The following is a 25,196-nucleotide window of genomic DNA, read 5'->3' as shown; positions in this document are numbered from 1 at the left end:
TTGAGTTATTTTTCTACTTTAGTCTATTAAAGACTTTAAATGTAGATACTTTTTTTTCTTTTTTAGTCATTTATAAATGAAATTGCAGGTGGAAAATTAGTTGGTTTACAAATATTACTGGTCTGTTTTCCAGCTGCTAAAGTATTGGAAAATTTCCATAATGATCATCAATTTATTGTTTATATAAGCCTTTTCTGATTTGTTTTTGTTTTGTGAACACAAGAAAAGGGCTTAATGCACATGTACATAAACAAACCATATACACAAACATGTCAACACATATACACATGTACAACCTTCTAAACAACAGCACTTGATATACTCAGAAATATTTCAATTAACTAGTCGAATGATTAAAAAATGTATTAAACTTTTTTGTAAGAAAATAATATTTTCTAAAATGTTTACCAGAAATATACCTAAGCAGTATATACAAATGTGGATATAGTGATATATATTGCAATAAAACTGTTAAAATATGTAAATATACAACCAATAAATGATTTGTTACAGCCCATCCAGGAACCTTCATAACAATGTACAACAATACAGAAGGGGCTCTTTTCACAAAAAATGTTATGACTAAACTTCATCGTAAGCTAATACATGTATATTGAAATGTTCATAACTTGTGAGTATTTTTACTCGTAAGATTTTTTGTGAAATGAGTCGCACATTTTTTAAACAATTAGACAAGATAAAATACCAGGAATGCATGTAAAAAAGGCAAAAGAGTAAAAATTGTAGAATGATATTAATTGGCACAAAATTATATATATATATATTTCTGTATAGTACTTGCAAAACTATATACAAATAATAATAAAAGCACATTTTTTTGCACAATCCAACATTAATTTCTCATGTATAAAATTTAATTTTAATACATTAAAACACAAAATTTCAATAAAATAGTACCATAATTTCACAACTGTTATAACAAGGTCTAAGGAGGTCAAACCTCTCATCTCATACTATCTTACATAAACATTATACAAGTAATTATTTGAATCTGGAATAATTTTGAATTCTGGATGAGAAATTTAAGATGGAAACTTATCTCAACTAAATAAGGATAGCCATGTGTGCAAGGCTAAAGGGGAGGGGGGAGGGGGGGTTAGTTAGTTCATACTGAAATGATAGTGAAAGTAAAATTAACCTTAGCCATGCATGCATGGCTAACCCTATTTAGTTGGGTTATTTTTTATCATAAATTTCTCCTCAGATTAAAATAATTCCTTGTGATTACACAGCTTTATTAGCTAAACATTAACATATGACATGAAGTAATTGGGTTAATTTTCATTTAAATGCAAGGAAAAGAAAATAACTGTAAAAAGTAACAATATGCAATGATAATACTACTATTCACCGGAGAATAACATTTGAGCCTCTTGATTTATACACAAATTGTCTCTCATTAAAGTGACACTACTGGCATAGGTAAATTAAACATAACGACAGGAATTTGTAGAAGACTATCAAGATAATATTTTCTAAGACCTCTCTTTTATTCAAAAGCAAACAAACCACATCTCTTTATTTTTAAACAAGATATGTAAAATATGAAACCGATGTACAGCATGTTATCCTAATGCTAGCAAGTTGAAGGTTTGGTTTACTTGCTTGCTTTGTTTGTATTAAAGTTTGATCCAGTAGGCAAAGTTAAACCTGTAAACTGGTAAATTTTATTATTTGATAAAAATGTCAAATCAAATTTAAATATAATGTATTCAAGTTTAACTTTTTATATTGTTTTCAAATGTCAATCAAACCTTTAACTTGCTAGCAATAGGATAATAGCTGTAATCTATTTTCAATCAATGATTAATGCTATAAATACAACATTGCAGATATGTACCTTAATTTATATGATATTATGAATAAATAAAATATAAGATGGTATGATAATGCTGATAATGCTATTAGTATTAGAATACTAGTAACTGTAAATTCAGAAATTTTAGCATGTCTTTATCATTGAGATTGTTGAATATTAGACAAAAATGTGGGATTAGTTATTGCTATCTCCAATAAAAAAATAAGTACATGTATACCAATAATGAATAATAAAACATTTTCAAAATTATTTAAGGAATGACATATATTTTTTTTGTCTATTTGAAATAACATCAAAAATGTGGTGCACACTGAATAACCTGTGTAGCATGTTATTTTAAAGCGTGCATCACATTTTTGGTGTTATTTCAAATAGACAGAAAAAATATTGCAGTAATTCCCTATAATTTGATCTAAATTTTATTTTAAACTAGAGTTAATCATGAAAAAAACATTGATGACGTCACCGTTTTATGACAAAATCATGTCTATGAGCTGATCGATAAAAAACTGTCAGTCAATCAGAAGACCCATTACATCCCAAATTAAATTATTAAATTTATAGCATATTGTCAGAAAATAGAAATGGAATGTCAATAAAATTGATATATTCAAACGATTATATAAAAAAAATAACATTGTCACAATAAAAACATAGTTCCATATAAAAATCATACATCAACATCCATGTGCAAAATCAAACTGTGAATAGTTGTATTGTTGTAAAACTTATAATTCGTATAAAAAGACTTCAAGATTTTGATACACACTGTTCAAGGGCATATTAATAGTAATCCATCAAAACATAATGCCCTGCTTTGCAATGCTGCTAATAATACACAGATCTTGTAGAAAAAATTAAAAAAAAAATTCACTAGAAATCAAATCTTGGTTAAATAAAAAGAGCGTCACACTGATTTGTACAACTGTACATTGTGATGTATGGCGGGATTACAGGCAAGATGATTTTAGATTTGTGACTTAACATATCATTTTTTTTTAAATGTCAGATTATTCTAGATTACTGTAAACCAACTTATTTACGTGGATACTTCATTTTGCTTTTAGCCCTTTCTTATAAATTGACTACTTGGGAGATTTATTAACATTATTTTCAAGATCTATTTATTGAAGAAAAGATCGAAATTTTACATATTTTCGTACTCACAGAAGTGACGAAAATAAACTGTTTGCAAATATTGGTTGACCCTCAGTATCTTATACACCTTTTCACTATTTAAAAAATCTGTTCTGTTTAACTCAAGAGTCTGTTCTGCTTGAACTTTTGACGTCATACAACAATCACTTTTCCATTGTGGCATCAGATATTTTCTAATATGACGTAAAACTTTTACAGAAACTTTTGTGATGTGCAGTAATGGGGGACAAATAGCAAAAAGGTGTATTCATGTGTTTTGAAAACCTTAATTCAGATGATATTTATATGGAACTATATTTCATTGCTATAATTTAGTATCCATTACAGATCTAGGTCGTTCAATGACTACGTTTTCTTGATTGAGTGGATTGACATGACTGGGCATCGGCACCATCTTAGTGCTCTTTTTCTCATCGTCTTTGTTCTGGACCTGGGCTACAGCAATGTGTAGACATTGGACCCATTGTTCAATGTTTTGTTGGCCTTTAGCTTTGAACGTATATGTCTCATCACCAGTGAAAATTTCAAATGCTTTGGGAATGTCACGTATGCCTTTCCGTACTGCTTTTACACTTTGTATTTTGCTAACTGGCAAAGTCTCTTTTCTCTACAAATTATGAAATAATTTAAGTATGATCATAAAATACACTTTATTTATGAAAGAGTAAAACATAAATTACAACATGCAAATCACAAGATTTAATACTGCAAATCAGCATATTTGTACCAAACAAAGTTTCACAAGATGTGATATTAAAACCTAGCATTCAATTTAAGGACTAAGTTATAATTTGATTACATAAATGATGAAAAACAATCTTTTCATTATTTGAAGGTGCTATAACTGCAAAATTATTTGCTACTGTAACATTTGTGCCTGTTCTTGTGTACTTGATACTGTAACATTTGTGCCTGTACTTGATACTGTAACATTTGTGCCTGTACTTGATACTGTAACATTTGTGCCTGTACTTGATACTGTAACATTTGTGCCTGTACTTGATACTGTAACATTTGTGTCTGTACTTGATACTGTAACATTTGTGCCTGTACTTGATACTGTAACATTTGTGCCTGTACTTGATACTGTAACATTTGTGCCTGTACTTGATACTGTAACATTTGTGTCTGTACTTGTGTACTTGATACTGTAACATTTGTGCCTGTACTTGATACTGTAACATTTGTGCCTGTACTTGATACTGTAACATTTGTGCCTGTACTTGATACTGTATCATTTGTGCCTGTACTTGATACTGTAACATTTGTGCCTGTACTTGATACTGTAACATTTGTGCCCGTACTTGATACTGTAACATTTGTGCCTGTACTTGATACTGTAACATTCGTGCCTTTACTTAATACTGATATATTTGTGTCTGTACTTGATACTGTAACATTTGTGCCTGTACTTGATACTGTAACATTTATGCCTGTACTTGATACTGTAATATTTGTGCCTGTACTTGATACTGTAACATTTGTGCCTGTACTTGATACTGTAACATTTGTGCCTGTACTTGATACTGTAACATTTGTGCCTGTACTTGATACAGTAACATTTGTGCCTGTACTTGATACTGTAACATTTGTGCCTGTACTTGAAACTGTAACATTTGTGCCTGTACTTGATACTGTAACATTCGTGCCTTTACTTAATACTGATATATTTGTGCCTGTACTTGATACTGTAATATTTGTGCCTGTACTTGATACTGTAATATTTGTGCCTGTACGTGATACTGTAACATTTGTGCCTGTACTTGATACTGTAACATTTGTGCCTGTTCTTGTGTACTTGATACTGTAACATTTGTGTCTGTAATTGATACTGTAATATTTGTGCCTGTACGTGATACTGTAATATTTGTGCCTGTACGTGATACTGTAACATTTGTGCCTGTACTTGATACTGTAACATTTGTGCCTGTACTTGATACTGTAACATTTGTGTCTGTACTTGATACAGTATCATTTGTGCCTGTACTTGATACTGTAACATTTGTGTCTGTACTTGATACTGTAATATTTGTGCCTGTACTTGATACTGTAACATTTGTGCCTGTACTTCATACTGTAACATTTGTGCCTGTACTTGATACTGTAACATTTGTGCCTGTACTTGATACAGTAACATTTGTGCCTGTACTTGATACTGTAACATTTGTGCCTGTACTTGAAACTGTAACATTTGTGTCTGTACTTGATACTGTAACATTTGTGCCTGTACTTGATACTGTAACATTTGTGCCCGTACTTGATACTGTAACATTTGTGCCTGTACGTGATACTGTAACATTTGTGCCTGTACTTGATACTGTAACATTCGTGCCTTTACTTAATACTGATATATTTGTGTCTGTACTTGATACTGTAACATTTGTGCCTGTACTTGATACTGTAACATTTATGCCTGTACTTGATACTGTAATATTTGTGCCTGTACTTGATACTGTAACATTTGTGCCTGTACTTGATACTGTAACATTTGTGCCTGTACTTGATACTGTATCATTTGTGCCTGTACTTGATACTGTAACATTTGTGCCTGTACTTGATACTGTAACATTTGTGCCCGTACTTGATACTGTAACATTTGTGCCTGTACGTGATACTGTAACATTTGTGCCTGTACTTGATACTGTAACATTCGTGCCTTTACTTAATACTGATATATTTGTGTCTGTACTTGATACTGTAACATTTGTGCCTGTACTTGATACTGTAACATTTATGCCTGTACTTGATACTGTAATATTTGTGCCTGTACTTGATACTGTAACATTTGTGCCTGTACTTGATACTGTAACATTTGTGCCTGTACTTGATACTGTAACATTTGTGCCTGTACTTGATACAGTAACATTTGTGCCTGTACTTGATACTGTAACATTTGTGCCTGTACTTGAAACTGTAACATTTGTGCCTGTACTTGATACTGTAACATTCGTGCCTTTACTTAATACTGATATATTTGTGCCTGTACTTGATACTGTAATATTTGTGCCTGTACGTGATACTGTAATATTTGTGCCTGTACGTGATACTGTAACATTTGTGCCTGTACTTGATACTGTAACATTTGTGCCTGTTCTTGTGTACTTGATACTGTAACATTTGTGTCTGTACTTGATACTGTAATATTTGTGCCTGTACGTGATACTGTAATATTTGTGCCTGTACGTGATACTGTAACATTTGTGCCTGTACTTGATACTGTAACATTTGTGCCTGTACTTGATACTGTAACATTTGTGCCTGTACTTGATACTGTAACATTTGTGTCTGTACTTGATACAGTATCATTTGTGCCTGTACTTGATACTGTAACATTTGTGTCTGTACTTGATACTGTAACATTTGTGCCTGTACTTGATACTGTAACATTTGTGCCTGTACTTGATACTGTAACATTTGTGTCTGTACTTGATACAGTATCATTTGTGCCTGTACGTGATACTGTAATATTTGTGTCTGTACGTGATACTGTAATATTTGTGCCTGTACGTGATACTGTAATATTTGTGCCTGTACGTGATACTGTAACATTTGTGCCTGTACTTGATACTGTAACATTTGTGCCTGTACTTGATACAGTAACATTTGTGCCTGTACTTGATACTGTAACATTTGTGCCTGTACTTGATACTGTATCATTTGTGCCTGTACTTGATACTGTAACATTTGTGCCTGTACATGATACTGTAACATTTGTGCCTGTACGTGATATAGTAACATTTGTGCCTGTACGTGATACTGTAACATTTGTGCCTGTACTTGATACTGTAACATTTGTGCCTGTACTTGATACAGTAACATTTGTGCCTGTACGTGATACTGTAACATTTGTGCCTGTACGTGATACTGTAACATTTGTGCCTGTACGTGATACAGTAACATTTGTGCCTGTACGTGATACTGTAACATTTGTGCCTGTACGTGATACTGTAACATTTGTGCCTGTACGTGATACTGTAACATTTGTGCCTGTACGTGATACAGTAACATTTGTGCCTGTACGTGATACTGTAACATTTGTGCCTGTACGTGATACTGTAACATTTGTGCCTGTACTTGATACAGTAACATTTGTGCCTGTACTTGATACTGTAACATTTGTGCCTGTACTTGGTACTGTAACATTTGTGCCTGTACGTGATACTGTAACATTTGTGCCTGTACGTGATACAGTAACATTTGTGCCTGTACTTGATACTGTAACATTTGTGCCTGTACTTGATACTGTAACATTTGTGCCTGTACGTGATACTGTAATATTTGTGCCTGTACTTGAAACTGTAACATTTGTGCCTGTACTTGAAACTGTAACATTTGTGCCTGTACTTGATACTGTAATATTTGTGCCCGTACGTGATACTGTAAGATTTGTGCCTGTACGTGATACTGTAACATTTGTGTCTGTACTTGATACAGTAACATTTGTGTCTGTACTTGATACTGTAACATTTGTGCCTGTACTTGATACTGTAACATTTGTGCCTGTACTTGATACTGTAACATTTGTGTCTGTACTTGATACTGTAACATTTGTGCCTGTACTTGATACTGTAACATTTGTGTCTGTACTTGATACTGTAACATTTGTGTCTGTACTTGATACTGTATCATTTGTGTCTGGACTTGATATATTTGTGCCTGTACTTGAAACTGTAACATTTGTGCCTGTACTTGATACTGTAATATTTGTGCCCGTACTTGATACAGTAATATTTGTGTCTGTACTTGATACAGTAACATTTGTGCCTGTACTTGATACTGTAATATTTGTGCCCGTACTTGATACAGTAATATTTGTGTCTGTACTTGATACAGTAACATTTGTGCCTGTACTTGATACTGTAACATTTGTGCCTGTACTTGATACTGTAACATGTGTGCCTGTACGTGATACTGTAATATTTGTGCCTGTACTTGATATATTTATGCCTGTACTTGATACAGTAATATTTGTGCCTGTACTTGATACTGATATATTTGTGCCTGTACTTGAAACTGTAATATTTGTGCCTGTACGTGATACTGTAATATTTGTGCCTGTACTTGAAACTGTAATATTTGTGTCTGTACTTGATACTGTAATATTTGTGCCTGTACTTGATACTGTAATATTTGTGCCTGTACTTGATACTGTAACATTTGTGCCTGTACTTGATACAGTAACATTTGTGCCTGTACTTGATACTGTAACATTTATGCCTGTACGTGATACTGTAACATGTGTGCCTGTACGTGATACTGTAACATGTGTGCCTGTACGTGATACTGATATATTTGTGCCTGTACGTGATACTGTAACATTTGTGTCTGTACTTGATACTGTATCATTTGTGCCTGTACTTGATACTGTATCATTTGTGCCTGTACTTGATACTGTAACATTTGTGCCTGTACTTGATACTGTAACATTTGTGCCTGTACTTGATACTGTAACATTTGTGCCTGTACGTGATACTGTATCATTTGTGCCTGTACTTGATACTGTATCATTTGTGCCTGTACTTGATACTGTAACATTTGTGCCTGTACTTGATACTGTAACATTTGTGCCTGTACGTGATACTGTAACATTTGTGCCTGTACTTGATACTGTAACATTTGTGCCTGTACTTGATACTGTAACATTTGTGCCTGTACGTGATACTGTAACATTTGTGCCTGTACGTGATACTGTAACATTTGTGCCTGTACGTGATACTGTAACATTTGTGCCTGTACGTGATACTGATATATTTGTGCCTGTACTTGAAACTGTAATATTTGTGCCTGTACTAAGTCAGGGAAGGTGGCCCCTGTCTTCATTTGTAAATTTTTTTTTTCTGAGGAACTAGTTGTCAGTGCCCTTGTAGGTGTGGTTATGGTGTAATGCCCAATACTTTTTCACTTGTGTATAGACTATAGATATTTTTAAGATAATATTTTTCATGCAGTATATATGTTAATAAATCAAACTTATCCTCGAAGGCCATAAGGGTGACCTTTAGTTGAAAACTTTTACGGCAATTGGTCTGTGGTGGAAAGTTGTCACATTGACAATCATTTTAAATTGATATGGAATATACAAACTTACATGGTCACTTTTGTTATAGGTCATGTGAGCACCAGACAATGTGAAATATCTTGTTTTCCATCGTTTCAGAAATTTCCATTTTCCTTTCTTTTCTTTTAACTGACCCTGAAAATGATATTTAACTTAATTATATAATTTAGTAGTATATAAGCAAATTATGAAATAAAGGGACCAATCAAAAGGACACTCAAGTAAGAGGTTAAAAGCATGACACAGACAAGAATTTTTTAAATGTGAAAAGAAACTTTCAAAATCAGCATCAATCAAGGCAGTTTTTTCTTTGTTACATGTATGTTGAACAGATACAAATGTTTTGTTTGATATATTTTTCATGGGTCATTAGGTCTTTAATTTTTTTCAGATGTGCATAATATTGTGTATAGCTTTAATGAAATTAGATGCATTTCTATTGTTTACGTTTGTCTAATCCATGAATAATGGAGACAAACATTAACTTACATTGCACCTTCATAAAAAACATCTTGTCATGTGGTAAAATATTTTTTGGAGTAAAGCCTTGGTTCACATTCAAATATCAATGATAAGATCTAACAATGAGGCTGGTGACAGTTTTTGTTGTTCTGTACTGAATACAAGATTTTTACCACATTAATACAAAATTCAAACCCTCTCCTTAGAACAATTACCGATCAAGACACTGTCTAACACTATTTACTTACAGCTATTACAGGGACGCCATCTTGTAAAAGATCTCCCACTTTTTCCGGATGATTGCACACAAAACACGCCCAATGTTTCTTTGCTGCATTGAATTCAAACACATCAAAGAATCGGATTCTGTTCAGTTCCTGTATCAACAAATCTTGATCCTGTAAATAGTATGGTAATATTAAATGTATATTTTCTTCAATCAACATTTTATATAGAAGGGTCCAAGATCTGGATGCAAAAATAGAGAATAATGGGCAAAAAAAAAAAAAAATACTTGAGAAAAACAGACTAAAGAAATAAAGAAGAGAAAAAAAGGCCAAAACAATAGGTAATTGAAATAATGGGTGCTAATTATTAATATATAAAGAATAGAAAAAAAATTCCTAAAAAAATAAAGAATACAGAAATGAAGGACACCCTCTAGAGCCTCCTACACAAATTTCAGTAATATTTATAGAATAACTAATTGAAGAATTCAAATAGAGAAAAATATTCAACGAGTGACCGAACAACACATTAATTCACGAATGCGTGTAGCGCATGAGTTAATTATCAGTGTTGTTTGGTCACAAGTTGAATATTTTTCTCTATTTGAATTCTTTAATTAGTTATTCTTTTTATTACATTGGCAAATGGCTTTTTTTAAGAAATTAATGTAAAACATGTAAGAACTATATCTTTTTTCTACGCATTCACAATTTGTTTTGATCCGCCGTTATCGACGTCTTCACAATGCCTATTGTTGTAGGACGTCAGAGAGTGAAATAACCACGTTTATTTCACATGTGAAATTATCGGTTTTTATTTAACTGGGAAATCAATGTAATTCATTGCAACCAATGTAATAATTTTATTTATTTAGTTTTTCAATGTATGTCTGAAAAGTTTGAAATTTTGGTTTATTAGATTATTTGGCAAATATTAAGATTAATTTACAAAAATATTTCTGCCCATAAACAATGTTAAAATCAAAGAGGGGGGGGGGGATATCTTTTGATAGTCTTCATATAAAGAATGAAAAAAAGAACAGCTAGAACATGTAGAAAGGTTGACAATATTGAAATCAATTGTTGTTTAATGTAATTTCCTTTCCTTAGTTTAGGATTCAATTTGGACCAATGGAAGAGATCTGCATCTTCTAAATCTAAACATTTGATTAAAGTTGATAGTTAAGTTATCTAAAATTCAATTGAATTCTCTCATTTAACAACAACTACAATATTTTTGGAAATCTTAATTGTGTACCACTGAACTGCAGGCTAGGGCCATTTTCCATTTTTTGTGACAGTACCCTTAAATTTTAAAGTTTTTTCTTAAGAAAGTTTGGACTGAAAAATCTATTCAGTTTTAGATTTCCATTGATAAAGTTCCCAGTTACAACTCTCATCACAGGAATACAGGTACTAATAAAAAAACAATATGATTGATGTAAACTGTGTGAAGCTTGTTTTCAAATCCTACATTTTGGAATATTTCTAAATTTCATGAATAAATAGGTACACCAGGAACATATATATTAATTATATTATCATGTTAGATATACTGTTCCCAGGGTAAACAACAAAATGCTACATTTTTAATTTAATTCAATTTATTTTTACCATTACAATGATTATGTTGGTACACACAGATTTAGTTTAAATGGAAGACTACTAATCATATATCAAATGAAATGTCACATTTTAAGTGTTCAGATACATTAACTTTTATTTTAGTGGATAATAACTAATCAATTGAGGTGCTCCTGAATTGGAGGAAGATTCTCAAAACAGAATTTTACAGAAAAAAATCGTTTCTCTCCCCTATCTCATGTATCCCCACGAGCTTTGTTTACTTTGAAAGTTGTTTACCCACAAATAAAAGTATTGCATATTGATGTTTGAATCATCTACAGCAAACATGACTATGTTTAAATTTAACAAATACCAGTTTTTAATTAGTGCACGATCTCTGAGAATGATTTAAATAACCAGTGAAGGATATCCCTGCTTATGCGTAGTGTGGCATTCCAACAATGACGTCACTATAAAATACAATGTAGGTTGGATATATATAGAATATCTCGTCATACTGATTTTTCCGGATTGTAAAAGAAACGTAAATAGTGTAAAGGAGAGCTCAAGATACGATAATTTCGCGGGAAACAGAAGGGGAAATGTGTAAAAAAGTGTTTAAAGTCAAACTATGCATTTGTGTGTCTCCCTCTCATCAATTTCAGTAAGATTTGTTGGGGGGTTTTCCACACTATAAAAATAAAATGAATGATGTGAGGGAATGTCACTCTGATCAACTCCATAGGGGATTGACGGCTTGAAGCCGTCTTTCCCCAAAAACAATAAAAAAACAAAAACAAATAAGAAATGAATTTTGTAGATTTTACAACCATCTATGGTATTACAAAGACGCTGACATTACCTTAGCTGATGGAAATGATGATGTTACAATGGTGAGGAATATATTCTGTCCTTTCTCTGAGATTGCTTCTAAACATGTCTTTAATGAACTAATACTAGGATCATTCTGACTTAATGCTGAGGTTGACTGTGCCTGAAAAATATGTTGAATCTTGCAAGTAAAAATGTGTTCAGTAGCTAGTAAAATCTAGCTTGTTACTCAAAAAGATCTACTCAGAAACTAGCATACATGTTGTCCAAAGTACTAGTACCAAAATCCAACTAATTTTTTCAAGCGTTTAAATTTCACACATTTTTGCAAGAAGAACAAGAATGTGTCCCTAGTGCACAGATGCCCCATCGGCACTATCATTTTCTATGTTAAATGGACTGTGAAAATGGGGGGAAATCTCTAATTTGGCATTAAAATTAGAAAGATCATATCATAAGGAACATGTGTACTAAGTTTCAAGTTGATTGGACTTCAACTTCATCAAAAACTACCTCGACCAAAAACTTTAACCTGAAGCGGGATGAACGGACGCACAGACCAAAAAACATAATGCCCATAAATGGGGCATAAAAACAATGCTGTTAAAATGTCACACTAGGATTTTCTCTGTCAGAAGAGAACACATTGTAAATATAATTATGACAAGGTCAGCTGGAAAAAGCTAATTCCAAAATAAATATCAACAAAATTAAATTGGTTTACAGCATTATAAATCTAGTTCATAAATAGTAAAATTTAAATTTAAAAAAGTAGCTAGTATAAATCTAGTATCTTTACTAGTAAAATCAGTATAAAACAAGCTAGCAAGATATTAAACACATAACATTATTCAAAGAAAATACCCTATTTTTCAAGATTGCTGCCTTAAAAATTATGTTTTCTTATGTTGACCCACCGATGTAAGCATATATGTAACCACTATTACATTTGTACAAGTGCCTAGGTATAGGAAGATGTGGTATGAGTCTCAATGATACAACTCTCCATCCAAATAACAATTTATAAAAGTAAACCATTATAGGTCAAGGTATAGCCTTCAACATGGAGCCTTGGCTCACACCGAACAACAAGCTATAAAGGGCCCAAAAATTATTGCCCATAAAAGTATGTGTATAATACAATATGTGCTGACCTGCCAACCTTTGAAAGCAAAAGACATGTCTACATATATATGATGTATTTGCCATCCTACTGACTACAAATTTAGACCAAATTACTTAACTTCTTTAAATGCCAATTTCCATATTATTAGTTTTTCCTGAGGGGATTATTTTCTCTGATACACTATTTGCCAAACATTCTGGCAAGTTTTTTATTTTCATGCTTAGTCTCAGAAGTGGATAATGCATTTACCTGTATTGCTAAAAACATGAGATGAATCCAAGTTTTAGGAACTTTGGTATCCAATGTAAAATAACTATTGCCATATATACATCTTTCTTTCTGATCACCACACAGGAAAAATAAACGTATATACTGCCTATGTCTCCCATCTGCAAAACAAAAAATATACTTTTATGTTCAGATTCTATATAAACTTGATTTTCCAGGAAATATTGCTGCTTATATTCTACAATGGATTTACACATGTATTATTTTTTAATGCCAAATTTGTGGATTTCTTGGGATATCAATGAACCACAAATTTAGTTGTTCAAATAAGTATAAATTTCTCAAAAAGATTGTATGCAAACTTAGTCAAAACCTAATAAAGTATCCACATAATTATATATATATATTTTCTTCTATCCACCAAAATTGGTAACCACAAAAATAAATGAATCCGCATTATTTGGAGTTATATAAACATATGATATTGTTTTCTGTCATAATTGTTATTTGTTTAATGTTACATGTATAAGCTTGAATCAGGCCAATAGTTTTATCTGTTGGATTGTTTCACAATTTGTTATCTATCTAGGACATTAAACAGCTTTATATTTTTTGGCTCATTGTTGAAGGCCATACAGTGACCTGTATTTGTTTATCCAAAGTGTTTTCCTTACTAGTCATTTGTTGGATAATTGTCTCATATAGACTGCCATACAATACAGCATCACCTTTTTCTTATATGATAATCAACTCCCATACATTGGTTATCGTGCTGAAAATTATATCTTTAGTCTAATATTTTCTATGAAAAGCATAGACAGGCAGAAATATATTCACATTTTTTCAAGCTAGGAACTATTTCAATAAAAATCATGTTCAATGGTTTAAGTAACTTTTAAACTATTGTCAAACAGGAAGTAACTTGAATTTGTTTTAATTTAAAACTGAGCAGACAAAATATGGCCACATCCTAAATAGAGGTCATTATAATGGTGTCAATGAAAATGAATGGATGCATTACACAAATCAATGTCACATACTTATAATTCCACACTTGGCTGGTATAGGAATCCTAGCTGAAAACTGACAGATAAAGTTCCTAATGGATGTCATATGTTTCTCACAAAAATGCTGTATCCCATCTCTGATTGGCTCAGCCTGAAACAAAGGTTAGAAGACATACAAATACTTTGACAGTATGAATCTTACAATATACTCTGATTTGAGTATGATCATTTAAAGCATGCCAATTTCTCAAAATCACCATGGGATGTTTTAAGCATAAATAGACCTTCTGCATCTCACTGACATGTCACTAGTGTGTTTAATATAATAAACTACTGTTTGGAATGAGTAAAAATGAACTGAAAGTTCAGAAATTATTTCCATGTTTTTATTATTGCGAAAAATGTGACCACATGTTTATAATTGCATTACATTGGATTCATCATTTTCGTTGGATACCAATTTTCTAGGGTTTCATGGGAACAGGTGTTCAAATGTTCAACAAATAACATATTTTCAATAGTCTTTGTATACAGAGATTGACAAAACCAAGAAATCAATTATCCACGAATATGTAAGTTTTCAGCAATCCATGAAAATTGATACCCACTAAAATTAATTAATCCACAGTAATTAAAACTCACATTTTGAAATATTTCAAAGGAATTAAACAGGATTTTTCTCATTATTGCAAAAACTAAAATCTCATTTATGTTTAAAATGACAAAATTGCAATAATAAAATGCATGCAATAATTCTGAATTTACAATAAGTATATGTTATTTTAATTCCTTTAAGTGTCTGTTTAGAGGATTTCAAAAGTCAGGTCAACATTCAACAAATCTTGATAGATAAATTACCCATAATTGGGAAAGATGGCAAACCTCTTACCTAATTTCAAATAATAAGTCCGCTCTATGATCCAATTAAATATTTGACAGCAGATGAAACTCACTGAATATTAACCCCTTTTTTTTACCAACAGCCAAACCACTTTACTGGGAGCGGAGGCAAAGTCTTTGTAATACCTTCAATCACAAGTGAAACTGCTATCTACTGCTCACTGATGATACCCCCATCGCAACTGGAAAAGTTTATTAGTGTAAAAATATGTAAGTGTTCCGTAAACAGGAAGTTGTTGAGTGATGAATTTGAAAACGCATCGCACAGTATAGCTGACTTTATATATAAACCCCGAAACCAAATTTCAGAAATCCTTATGATGTAGTTCCTGCGAAAGATGCAACAAATACTATTCATGGGACGGACGGATGGACAGACAGACAGAGGTAAAACAGTTTACCCCCACTTTTTTTAAAGCAGGGGTATAATAATACTTACTAGCAGAGGAGGCCCAGTCTGTGTACTTCCAACAGTCAGTAGGCTCCCAAGTGACAGTCTGTCTGACAAAATTGTTGATGCCGGACTCACTGGTCTCTCATGTCTGGTATTAGAGCTACTATTTCTGGAAAATAAAAACATAAATTACACATTCCCTTAACTTATGACTAACATATAATATGTTAATAAGGGGTTGCTTTTTCATTGAAGTAAATTGTTGAATTTCTATTTATAGAATACACAACATTTAATTGTTAAATTTCCTCAAACTTATTAATAACATACAATATGTTAATAAAGGGGTTGCTTTCTCATTGAAGTATATTGTTAGATTGCTATTTATAGAATACACAATATTTAATTGTTAAATTTCCTCAAACTTATCAATAACATACAATTATGTTAATAAAGGGGTTGCTCTCTCATTGATGAATGTTGTTGGATTGCTATTTATAGAATACACAACATTCAATTGTTGGATTGATTTTCCTAGAATTTGCATGAAACTTTCAAAACATGATGTCCTAAGTCAGGAGCCTGTTGTTCAGTGCTTGTCATTGTTGGTGTGGTTCATAAGTGTTTCTCGTTTCTTGTTTCTTGTTTTTTATTAGTTGGTTTTCCTATTTGAATTGTTTTACACCAGTAATTTTGGGGCCCTTTATAGCTTGTTGTTCTGTCTGAGACAATGGCAAATATAAGTGCCATTAAATTATTTTTAGATAGTAAATAAATAAATACCTTTTTTAGATGGTAAATAAATAAATACCTTTTTTAGATGGTAAATAAATAAATACCTTTTTTAGATGGTAAATAACTAAAAACCTTTTTTAGATGGTAAACAAATAAATACCTTTTTTAGATGGTAAATAAATAAATACCTTTTTAGATGGTAAATAAATATATACCTGAGAGATTTAGGAATGCTTTGTTGACTTGAGATTGTACTTTGTGACATAGCCGTATGTCTGACAGATACTGCACCACTAGGATATACTGCATTGTGGGGATTCCCAACAGTAATCACAGTCACCTGACCCTCTGTTTGACTGGATACTGATCTGGTTTCTTTTTCTTGTGGAGGAGATGAGCTGAAGGAAAAGAAAATGTTTTGAAACTTTTTCAATTGTAATCAATTAGAAAAGAAGAGTTGTGGTTTATTATTTTGTGACAGACATGAAGTAGAGGTCAGATTAACCCTGTCAGACAAAAATGTTGCCTAAAAGAATCTGAAATAGAGAGACCTAACCAAGACAAAAGTGCACACGCTGAAATGTCTTGCCTGAGTCCTTTACTAACCATTAATATTATGTTGATAGTCTTAAATATAAAGCTTTACTTCAACTATCACATCAATTCAACATGATCCAAGAAAATAATGTCAAGGTCAAATAAACCAAACTGGAAATACATGTACACCTTAAATATATGGTTGACCTATTGCACATAAAAGAAACAAACCTTGCCAGGAAAACTTAACATTGATCAATGAACCATGAAAATGAGGTCAAGGTCTGCCAGACAGACATATTCTTCTTCCAATCATTCCAAATACCAAATAAAGTTTACTATAACAAATGATGTCCATGAAACAAAATTAACCATTGAAACATAACATTGATCAATGATACATGAAAATGAAGTCAAGGTTAAATGAAACCTTTCAAACAGACAAGTACCACTTTCAATCTTTCTGTACATCAAATATAGTAGATCCCACTCTTATAGCATCTAAGATATAGACTGGAACATAAAAACTTAACCTGATCACTGATCCATGAGAGTAGGTCAACTTCTGAAACTTCATAACATACTGTGGATTCATTATTTTTCGTGGGTACCAATTTTCATGGATAGAGGAAAACTTGCATATTCGTGGATATCTAAATTTGTGGTTTTGACAAAGTTCACATGGATTCCTTTAGAAAATTTGTACTTCGATATTTAAATTCGTTGTTTCCCTGTACCCACGAAATCCACGAAAATTGGTATCCAAAGAATATTAATGAATCCACAGTAATATATTTTCTATAGGTTTTGCATGGAGAGATTGGCAGAACCATGAAATCAATCATCCATGAAATTGCAATTTTTCCTCAATCCACAAAAATTGATCCCCATAAAAATAAATGAATCCACAGTAACCCGTCTGTATACAAGATATGACTTACAGTTCTTTCACCCCTTGAAATTCAAAGCTTTACACAAAAAAAAGTTTACACTGCTACCAGATAGTAATCCTTATGTCTTGCATTCTGTGAATTTTGTAAAAGGCCAGACAAAAATCAAGTTAATTAACAAAAACAGGAACTTCTTAGGAAGAAAGATAAGAAGTTAGCAATATCCTTTAACTCTACTTTCCGCTATATAGATGATGTTCTTTCACTAAACAATTCAAAATTTGGTGACTATGTGGAACGCATCTATCCAATCGAACTAGAGATAAAGGATACTACAGATACAGTTAAGTCGGCTTCATATCTTGACTTACATCTAGAAATTGACAATGAGGGTCGGTTGAAAACAAAACTTTACGACAAAAGAGATGATTTCAGCTTTCCAATTGTGAACTTTCCATTTCTAAGTAGCAACATTCCAGCAGCACCTGTATACGGGGTATATATCTCCCAATTGATACGATATTCCCGTGCTTGCATTTCCTATCATGATTTTCTTGATAGAGGTTTGCTGCTCACAAGGAAGCTATTAAACCAAGAGTTCCAAATGGTGAAGTTGAAATCATCCCTTCGTAAATTTTACGGACGCCATCACGAGTTGGTTGACCGTTATGGAATAACCGTTTCACAAATGATATCGGATATGTTCCTTACGTCGTAACTACAATCCCCTTCCCTTTCATGAATATGACCTACCGAATTAGACTATTTACCGGATTTGTAATCACTTAAGCAACACGACAGGTGCCACATGTGGAGCAGGATCTGCTTACCCTTCCGGAGCACCTGAGATCACCCCTAGTTTTTGGTGGGGTTCGTGTTGTTTATTCTTTAGTTTTCTATGTTGTGTCGTGTGTACTATTGTTTTTCTGTTTGTCTTTTTTATTTTTAGCCATGGCGTTGTCAGTTTGTTTTAGATTTATGAGTTTGACTGTCCCTTTGGTATCTTTCGTCCCTCTTTAATTAACAAAACCTTAGGAATCGCATGTACTTAGAATGGAGCAAGACAGTGTTGACTAGGTAAATGTCATTTATAGGTATATGCATAGACAATTTTCTGGTAGTTTTGGATCTTTCTTTAATCACTACTATGATGTTGATAATTGAAAATTGTAACACAGGGCACTAAACCTGCTGTTTAAAGGAGTAGGTCCGGTAAGGGCCGATTTTGGCCTCAAATTTCAAGTTCATCTAACGAAAGATTTTGGACACTTTTTAAACACTAAAGTGTCTATTTCAATTGATTTTATTAGTTTTTGAGAAAGATTTTAACTGATTTAGTTATTAAAAAACCTCCGATTCAAGCTTAAATATGAAAAATCTATCAAATATGCCAAAAAACATCACTTTTCAGATGGTTTTTGTCAAAAATGAAATTGGCCGCATCCGTGTTCATCCTCAACCTTTATATATGTTATGTATTATCATCAAATACAACTTACATTTCAATATTATGAATGAACACGAATGCGGCCACTTTCATTTAAGACGGAAACCGTCTAAAATTTAACTGAAATGCTAAAATTGTGAAGATTTCAGTAATTTAGCATGACTTAATGATGCTAGTACCCGATAAATGTACATTGTATTGTTAGAAACAGCCTAGATTTATGTAGCAGAAGCATTTTACTTTCCAATAAATAGCTTAAAGATTACAAGTTCACAATTTTGTAAAACTGCTATATTTTGGGGCCAAAATGGGGTTTTATTGAACCTACTCCTTTAACATCATCCTGAAAATATGCTGAAGATGACCTCTGTAACAAAGTCTAATCATAAATAACTGTGTATTATGTGTATAATTAATACAAGCAAAAGAGAAGAAAAGTGTAATAATTCTCACTGCATACTAGAAAGAATTTGGTTATTTAACAAATCCTGATGCAGTCAGTGTATGTATAAAACATTATGAGTTAATACAACTAAAACTCTTTGAATTAAATCATCGTCTTTTATTTAGAAAATATAAATTAAAATACAAAAAAATGCAAAGTTACTGCAAAACAACAATAAAGAGCTGCGCTATAAGCGTATGATACGCCTGTTGCCCTTTTAGCTTGTCTTTATGCTTTAAATGATTTTTTTTTGTAAATTTTACAATTAGGCTGTTAGTTTTCACATTTGATTCGTTTAACATGTCATTTCAGGGTCTTTTATAGCTGACTGTGCGGTATGGGCTTTGATCATTGTTGAAGGCCATATGGTGCCTAAAGTTGTTAATTTTCTTTCAATTTATTAAAGGTAGCTTAATTCAACAGTTATAAACAATTCACCAAAGTTTCATAAAATTTTGTGAAAGTGTTTATGAGTGATTGTCCGAAAACTGGAAAATTCCCCTTTTTTAAGCATAAAAATTCATAAAACAGAAACGTAAAATCTTAAATTTATAGAAATCAAAAGGAAGCATACATCAATAGATATACAAACAATCCACCAAAGTTTAAAAAAAGTTGATGGAAGCATTTTTGAGTTATTGTCCAAAACTGGAACATCCCCCTTTGTCCAAGGATAAAACTTCATAACACGGAAACAAAAAATCTGAAATTTATAAAAATCGAAAGGGAGCTTACGTCAATAGATATAAACAAAGTTTCATAAAAGTTGGTGGAACCGTTTTTTAGTAATCGCCGAAAGTGTTGTCGAGGGACAGACAAGGGTATACCATAATATGTCCTGTCTTAGACGGGCATATAAAAATTAACAAATCAATCTTTACCACATACAAAACACATTATCCCAATTTTCTTCCTAAAAAAACAACAACAAAAATTTTGGATGAATTTTCTGATATAATTCAAAAAAGCCATTTCATAAATTATGCATATTTCATTTGAAAATGTATAAAATGTAAATATTTATAAAACAGAGTGCTTTTTGTTTTACATAGAGGTATCTAAAACTAGAAATTTCCTTTAAAAAGGATTTTTCTGCATTTTTCGTAAAATTTTAAAAAAAATTGTTTTAACTGTACTATACAAAACATGTACATGTACTAGCAATAACAAGAAGTTGAAATATTTCATCACAATAGTATTCCTAATTTCTGGGTTTTTTTTTTTTTATATTTTACACAAAATATAAGGGCTGTTGTGGTGGGGGGATGTTTGTTTAGGCATTGTCAAAGAAAAAATATTAAAAAGTAAGTTATAAATGTGAACATTAAAAAAAATTCAGTTTTTATCTGTATCGCAACTGTTTATCAATCATTTACTTCTCCTTAAATTATTTAGTTTTGATCAAAATGATCCCAAACAGTCTTAAGATTAAGACACAATTCAAAGTGATGTTCAATGTACAGTTCACAATTATTTTTCTCTTCCTATTAAGATGATTTAGATTTGATTTGAATGACCACAAACATTCTTCAGATAAAGACACCATCTAAACACTCACCAATACAGTTAAAATATATATGCAATGAATATTTCCCCTATAGATATACTCATGTAATAAAAAAAACTCAAATAAAAAAGACTAGTAAATAAGTATAAAATTTAACAAAGCATTATCGCAGTTAACAATAAATATTAAATTGATTACAATATAAATTGTAAAAAATTGTAAAATGTATCATAATATATATTAAATATATCAATATATATATTATGCCTTTTAATACTGCTACAGATTCATTTAATTGTTCCGTGAAACATATAATACATTTCGACCAATCTTTTAAAAGAAATGTTTTATACGGAAGGGGAAAAAATAATTTTCTCCAATTTTCATGCTGTTTTAGCCTTTTTGATCAGTGTGAGAAAAATATTTGTTCTTCGTAGAGAAAACTTTATTATTTGCAAATGATGAATCAAAATTCAATAATGGAGTCAAATTTTTCTTGATTTGCTATTGTGACGTCATAAAAAAAAAAGGCGACCATTTCTGATGACATCATATATAAAGATCACAATTTTCAACAGTTACGTTTTAAATACTCATAAAGCTCTGCAAGCCTCAGGTTTTTATTTCAAAAATTCAATTGTTTTGAGAGAAGAAATATTGTAACACACTTGATGCAGAAATGGAATCTATATTTGATCATGCTGTTAACATTTTGCGTAATAACGTACTGTAAATTAAGAAATCATTGTACGCTTTAATTATTGCGAGTGTTAAAAAATGGACAAAAATGCCAGATAAATTACTGCGATTTAAGTAAAAGCTGCATATAAATATATGTATCAGACACCATAATGCAATTTCGTATGATTAAAGTACTCACCAAGACAAAATATTTGCACTGATGAAAACAATAAATTTGCAGTATATGTCATTGAAAATTTTACTTTTTGAGAAAAAGCCATGGAAACATAAATACCCCAACAGTAGACAGATGTCTTAACAATGTTTTAAAAATTCAAAGATTTTTTTCTCTTTTTCAAAATAGCACTCAATGAAAATGGTGAAAAAATGCATAATTTTGTGAAATCAAACCCTCTAAGGAGGCTCGAGGTTATAAAAATTTCAGAAAAAAATCAAACATTTGTTTTTCATTACAAATTTTATTTATTTCCTTTTGTAGTTGTTACTTTATCATATGGTACAAAAATCATTCAAAACAATCAATGCGTGTTGGCCCCAGATGACTTTTAAAATGTATACATCATTAAAAAAGTTCCAAATTATCTCCCTATGGTGGAAACATGCCATTTTTTGGCTTTAAAATTGAAATATCTTTTTCAACTCATCGGTGACCTTTCTTTTTTAATATAATTTCCATATAAGCTGTACTTAAACTAAATTATTGTAAAATTTGAGCGATTTCTGTAATAAATTTCTTATTTTATTTCGATATTACCTTTATATCTCTTTTTACTTCAACAGAAAAAAAACACCTTTACAAAAATGTATGCTTCTTTCGAAGGCAGATTGCGAGCGCAAATGAACGGTGACCCCACTTTTTTATTTTATTTTTCTATTAACTATAAGATAAAGTTCATTTATAGAAAAATATAGAGAAATCCTATATAAATGATTTAGACCCGAGAACCCCCTCAAATGTTTACCCTCAACCCAATAACTAATTTAAAGGACATTGTAAAATGTTTTCAAAAGGAACAAAGCATTGAAAAAACTGAAAAACATCTTATTTTCTTGTGAATATAGTCGAACAACAGTCTCTTACTATTTTTTCAGGTCGTCTTTCAATTGCTGAACTAGCAGTCTCACAGCACTAGAACCACTCTGAGATAGTTTACTAATTTCTATAATGTTTTCTTCCAGTAACGAGTGATTGTTGATACTCAGGGCTTTAATTTCTTGTAAAATGACCGCTAGGGCAGTCTGGTCTTTCATGCCTAGGCATGATACAAAGTAAACCATACTTCTTCTAGCATTGTCCTGAAAAGGAAAAAAATATATAATATATTTTCTATAATATTGCATTTGTTACATCATTAATGGTATCGTTTTTAATGCACTATGTGAGTATTTCAACAATAAATTTCAATTTTTGTCAGATGTTTGGACTTCTTATTTTTTCCTATGATCTTGAAAAGCAGCTACATAACCTATCAATATTTTGAGCTTATTTTGTTTCTTAAAGTCATAAGAAACTGCAAATTAAGAAAAAATAATGCATATGTTTTTTATAACTCAATGGATAGTTTTAAACACTCATAAGCTACAAACCTGATCTATATTGCCAATTGCACCAATAATTTGTATAACTTGTATAAAATACATTGGCTGTTGTTCTGCTAAATCCTTCAATGAGGGGAGGTAATCCACAAACGCTTTAGGATTGGCTGTTGCCATGTCAACAAACATCATGAGAACCAAAGCTGCCAAAGTACTCGAGGACAGATATTTGCAGAATTCATCTATGTGTGGTTCTAAAATCTGTAAAAATAACAAGCATTCATAAAAAAGTGATAACTTAATTATAGTTTTATACACTAAAAAATGTTATTTCTTGAAAAATGAACAATCAAAATGTTGCTTTGTTCCCAATGACTTCTTCCCTCAACTGAAATATGAAATCAAAAAGATTACTGGAAAAAATGTATCATTCAAATCCAAATTTAAGCTATGAGTATTTCAGTTGTTTTTGATTCGTGTGATGTGTTCAAGTAGTTGATTTTGCTAAGGTTTTTTTTTTTATTTGAATTTTTATTTGAAGTTGTTATTTTTGTTATTCTACATTTTCCAGGAAAAAAAATTAAAAATAGTAAAAAATTTGTAACAATATTTCCTGGTGTAAAATAATTTAATTTATATTACTGATTAAACACAATATATACAATTTGTTATTTATTTTGTGTTATCTATTAGACCATCTTTTTAAAGTTAAGTGCTTTTCCTGTACTGGTTTTTATCTATAGATGTAAGAAGATGTGGTGTGAGTGCCAATGAGACTATGTTCATTCATTTTGTTCATATTTTGTTAATTTGATGGTTGTGATTTAAAAAAAGGGGGTGAATAAAGAGGATTTTTTCTTCTTCTAAAATTTGGAAAGTATTTTGATGTTTTTATTATTGTGAAAAATGTGACAGGGTTATGATCAGAATAATTAACCTTGGGTCAACTCGTTCATTCCAAATCAACACAAGATAGCGTACTTTTTTTACATAAATAGGGCCTTTAGTTTTCTTGCTTTCGTGTTTACATTATCATTTCGGGGCCTTTTATAGCTGACTATGCGGTATGGGCTTTGCTCATTGTTGACGGCCGTACGGTGACCTATAGTTGTTAATTTCTGTGTCATTTTGGTCTCTTGTGGAGAGTTTTCTCATTGGCAATCATGCATACAACATTTTCTTTTTAATAAGTAAATTACCGTAGGTTCGTGTTTTGATATCATTCCAAACACCTGGAACAGACTCGCCCGTTCAGACACGTCACATAAGTCGATGATGGCCGTAAGCTTGTCAATACTGTTTATGATTGGTTGTTTGTTCTGTGAGTAAATCTGAGGTAACACTGTACTCAAAAAGTAATTGCCTGGAAATGAAGAAATGATTTTGGTAGAAAATACAGAAAAGAAGCAGGGGCGGATCCAGCCATTTTAAAAAGGGGGGGTTCCAACTACATGTCCCCATTCAAATGCATTGATCGTCCAAAAAAAAGGGGGGGTTCCAGGGGTTTTCTCTGGATCCGCGCCTGAGAATACTGTGGATTCATTAATATTTATTGGATACCAATTTTTTGTGGATTACTTTGGTACTTCTGAATAGGTGA

At 31.6% G+C, this 25,196-nt stretch overlaps 1 protein-coding gene across 2 annotated transcripts in view; it reads right to left on the bottom strand.

Annotated features, from left to right (window-relative positions):
- Nucleotides 1-263: 263 nt before the first annotated feature.
- Nucleotides 264-25,196, bottom strand: part of LOC143056385 (ventricular zone-expressed PH domain-containing protein homolog 1-like) — a 30,355-nt gene continuing 5,422 nt past the window's right edge. For both annotated transcript variants that reach the window (XM_076229478.1, XM_076229479.1), the window contains 11 exons: nucleotides 24,796-24,959; nucleotides 23,648-23,857; nucleotides 23,142-23,356; nucleotides 16,748-16,930; nucleotides 15,843-15,966; nucleotides 14,537-14,654; nucleotides 13,518-13,657; nucleotides 12,174-12,305; nucleotides 9,767-9,916; nucleotides 9,087-9,191; nucleotides 264-3,605 (listed from right to left, as the gene is read on the bottom strand). In XM_076229478.1, the coding sequence (XP_076085593.1) occupies nucleotides 3,303-3,605; nucleotides 9,087-9,191; nucleotides 9,767-9,916; nucleotides 12,174-12,305; nucleotides 13,518-13,657; nucleotides 14,537-14,654; nucleotides 15,843-15,966; nucleotides 16,748-16,930; nucleotides 23,142-23,356; nucleotides 23,648-23,857; nucleotides 24,796-24,959 (1,844 nt within the window). In that variant the 3' untranslated portion in view covers nucleotides 264-3,302. The remainder of the gene's footprint in view (nucleotides 3,606-9,086; nucleotides 9,192-9,766; nucleotides 9,917-12,173; nucleotides 12,306-13,517; nucleotides 13,658-14,536; nucleotides 14,655-15,842; nucleotides 15,967-16,747; nucleotides 16,931-23,141; nucleotides 23,357-23,647; nucleotides 23,858-24,795; nucleotides 24,960-25,196) is intronic.

The sequence above is a fragment of the Mytilus galloprovincialis genome, chromosome 13, assembly GCF_965363235.1.
Source record: "Mytilus galloprovincialis chromosome 13, xbMytGall1.hap1.1, whole genome shotgun sequence".
Taxonomy (NCBI): Eukaryota; Metazoa; Mollusca; class Bivalvia; order Mytilida; family Mytilidae; genus Mytilus; species Mytilus galloprovincialis.
Note: the sequence above shows the minus strand (reverse complement) of the source record. Positions and strands in the feature narration are given on the sequence as shown.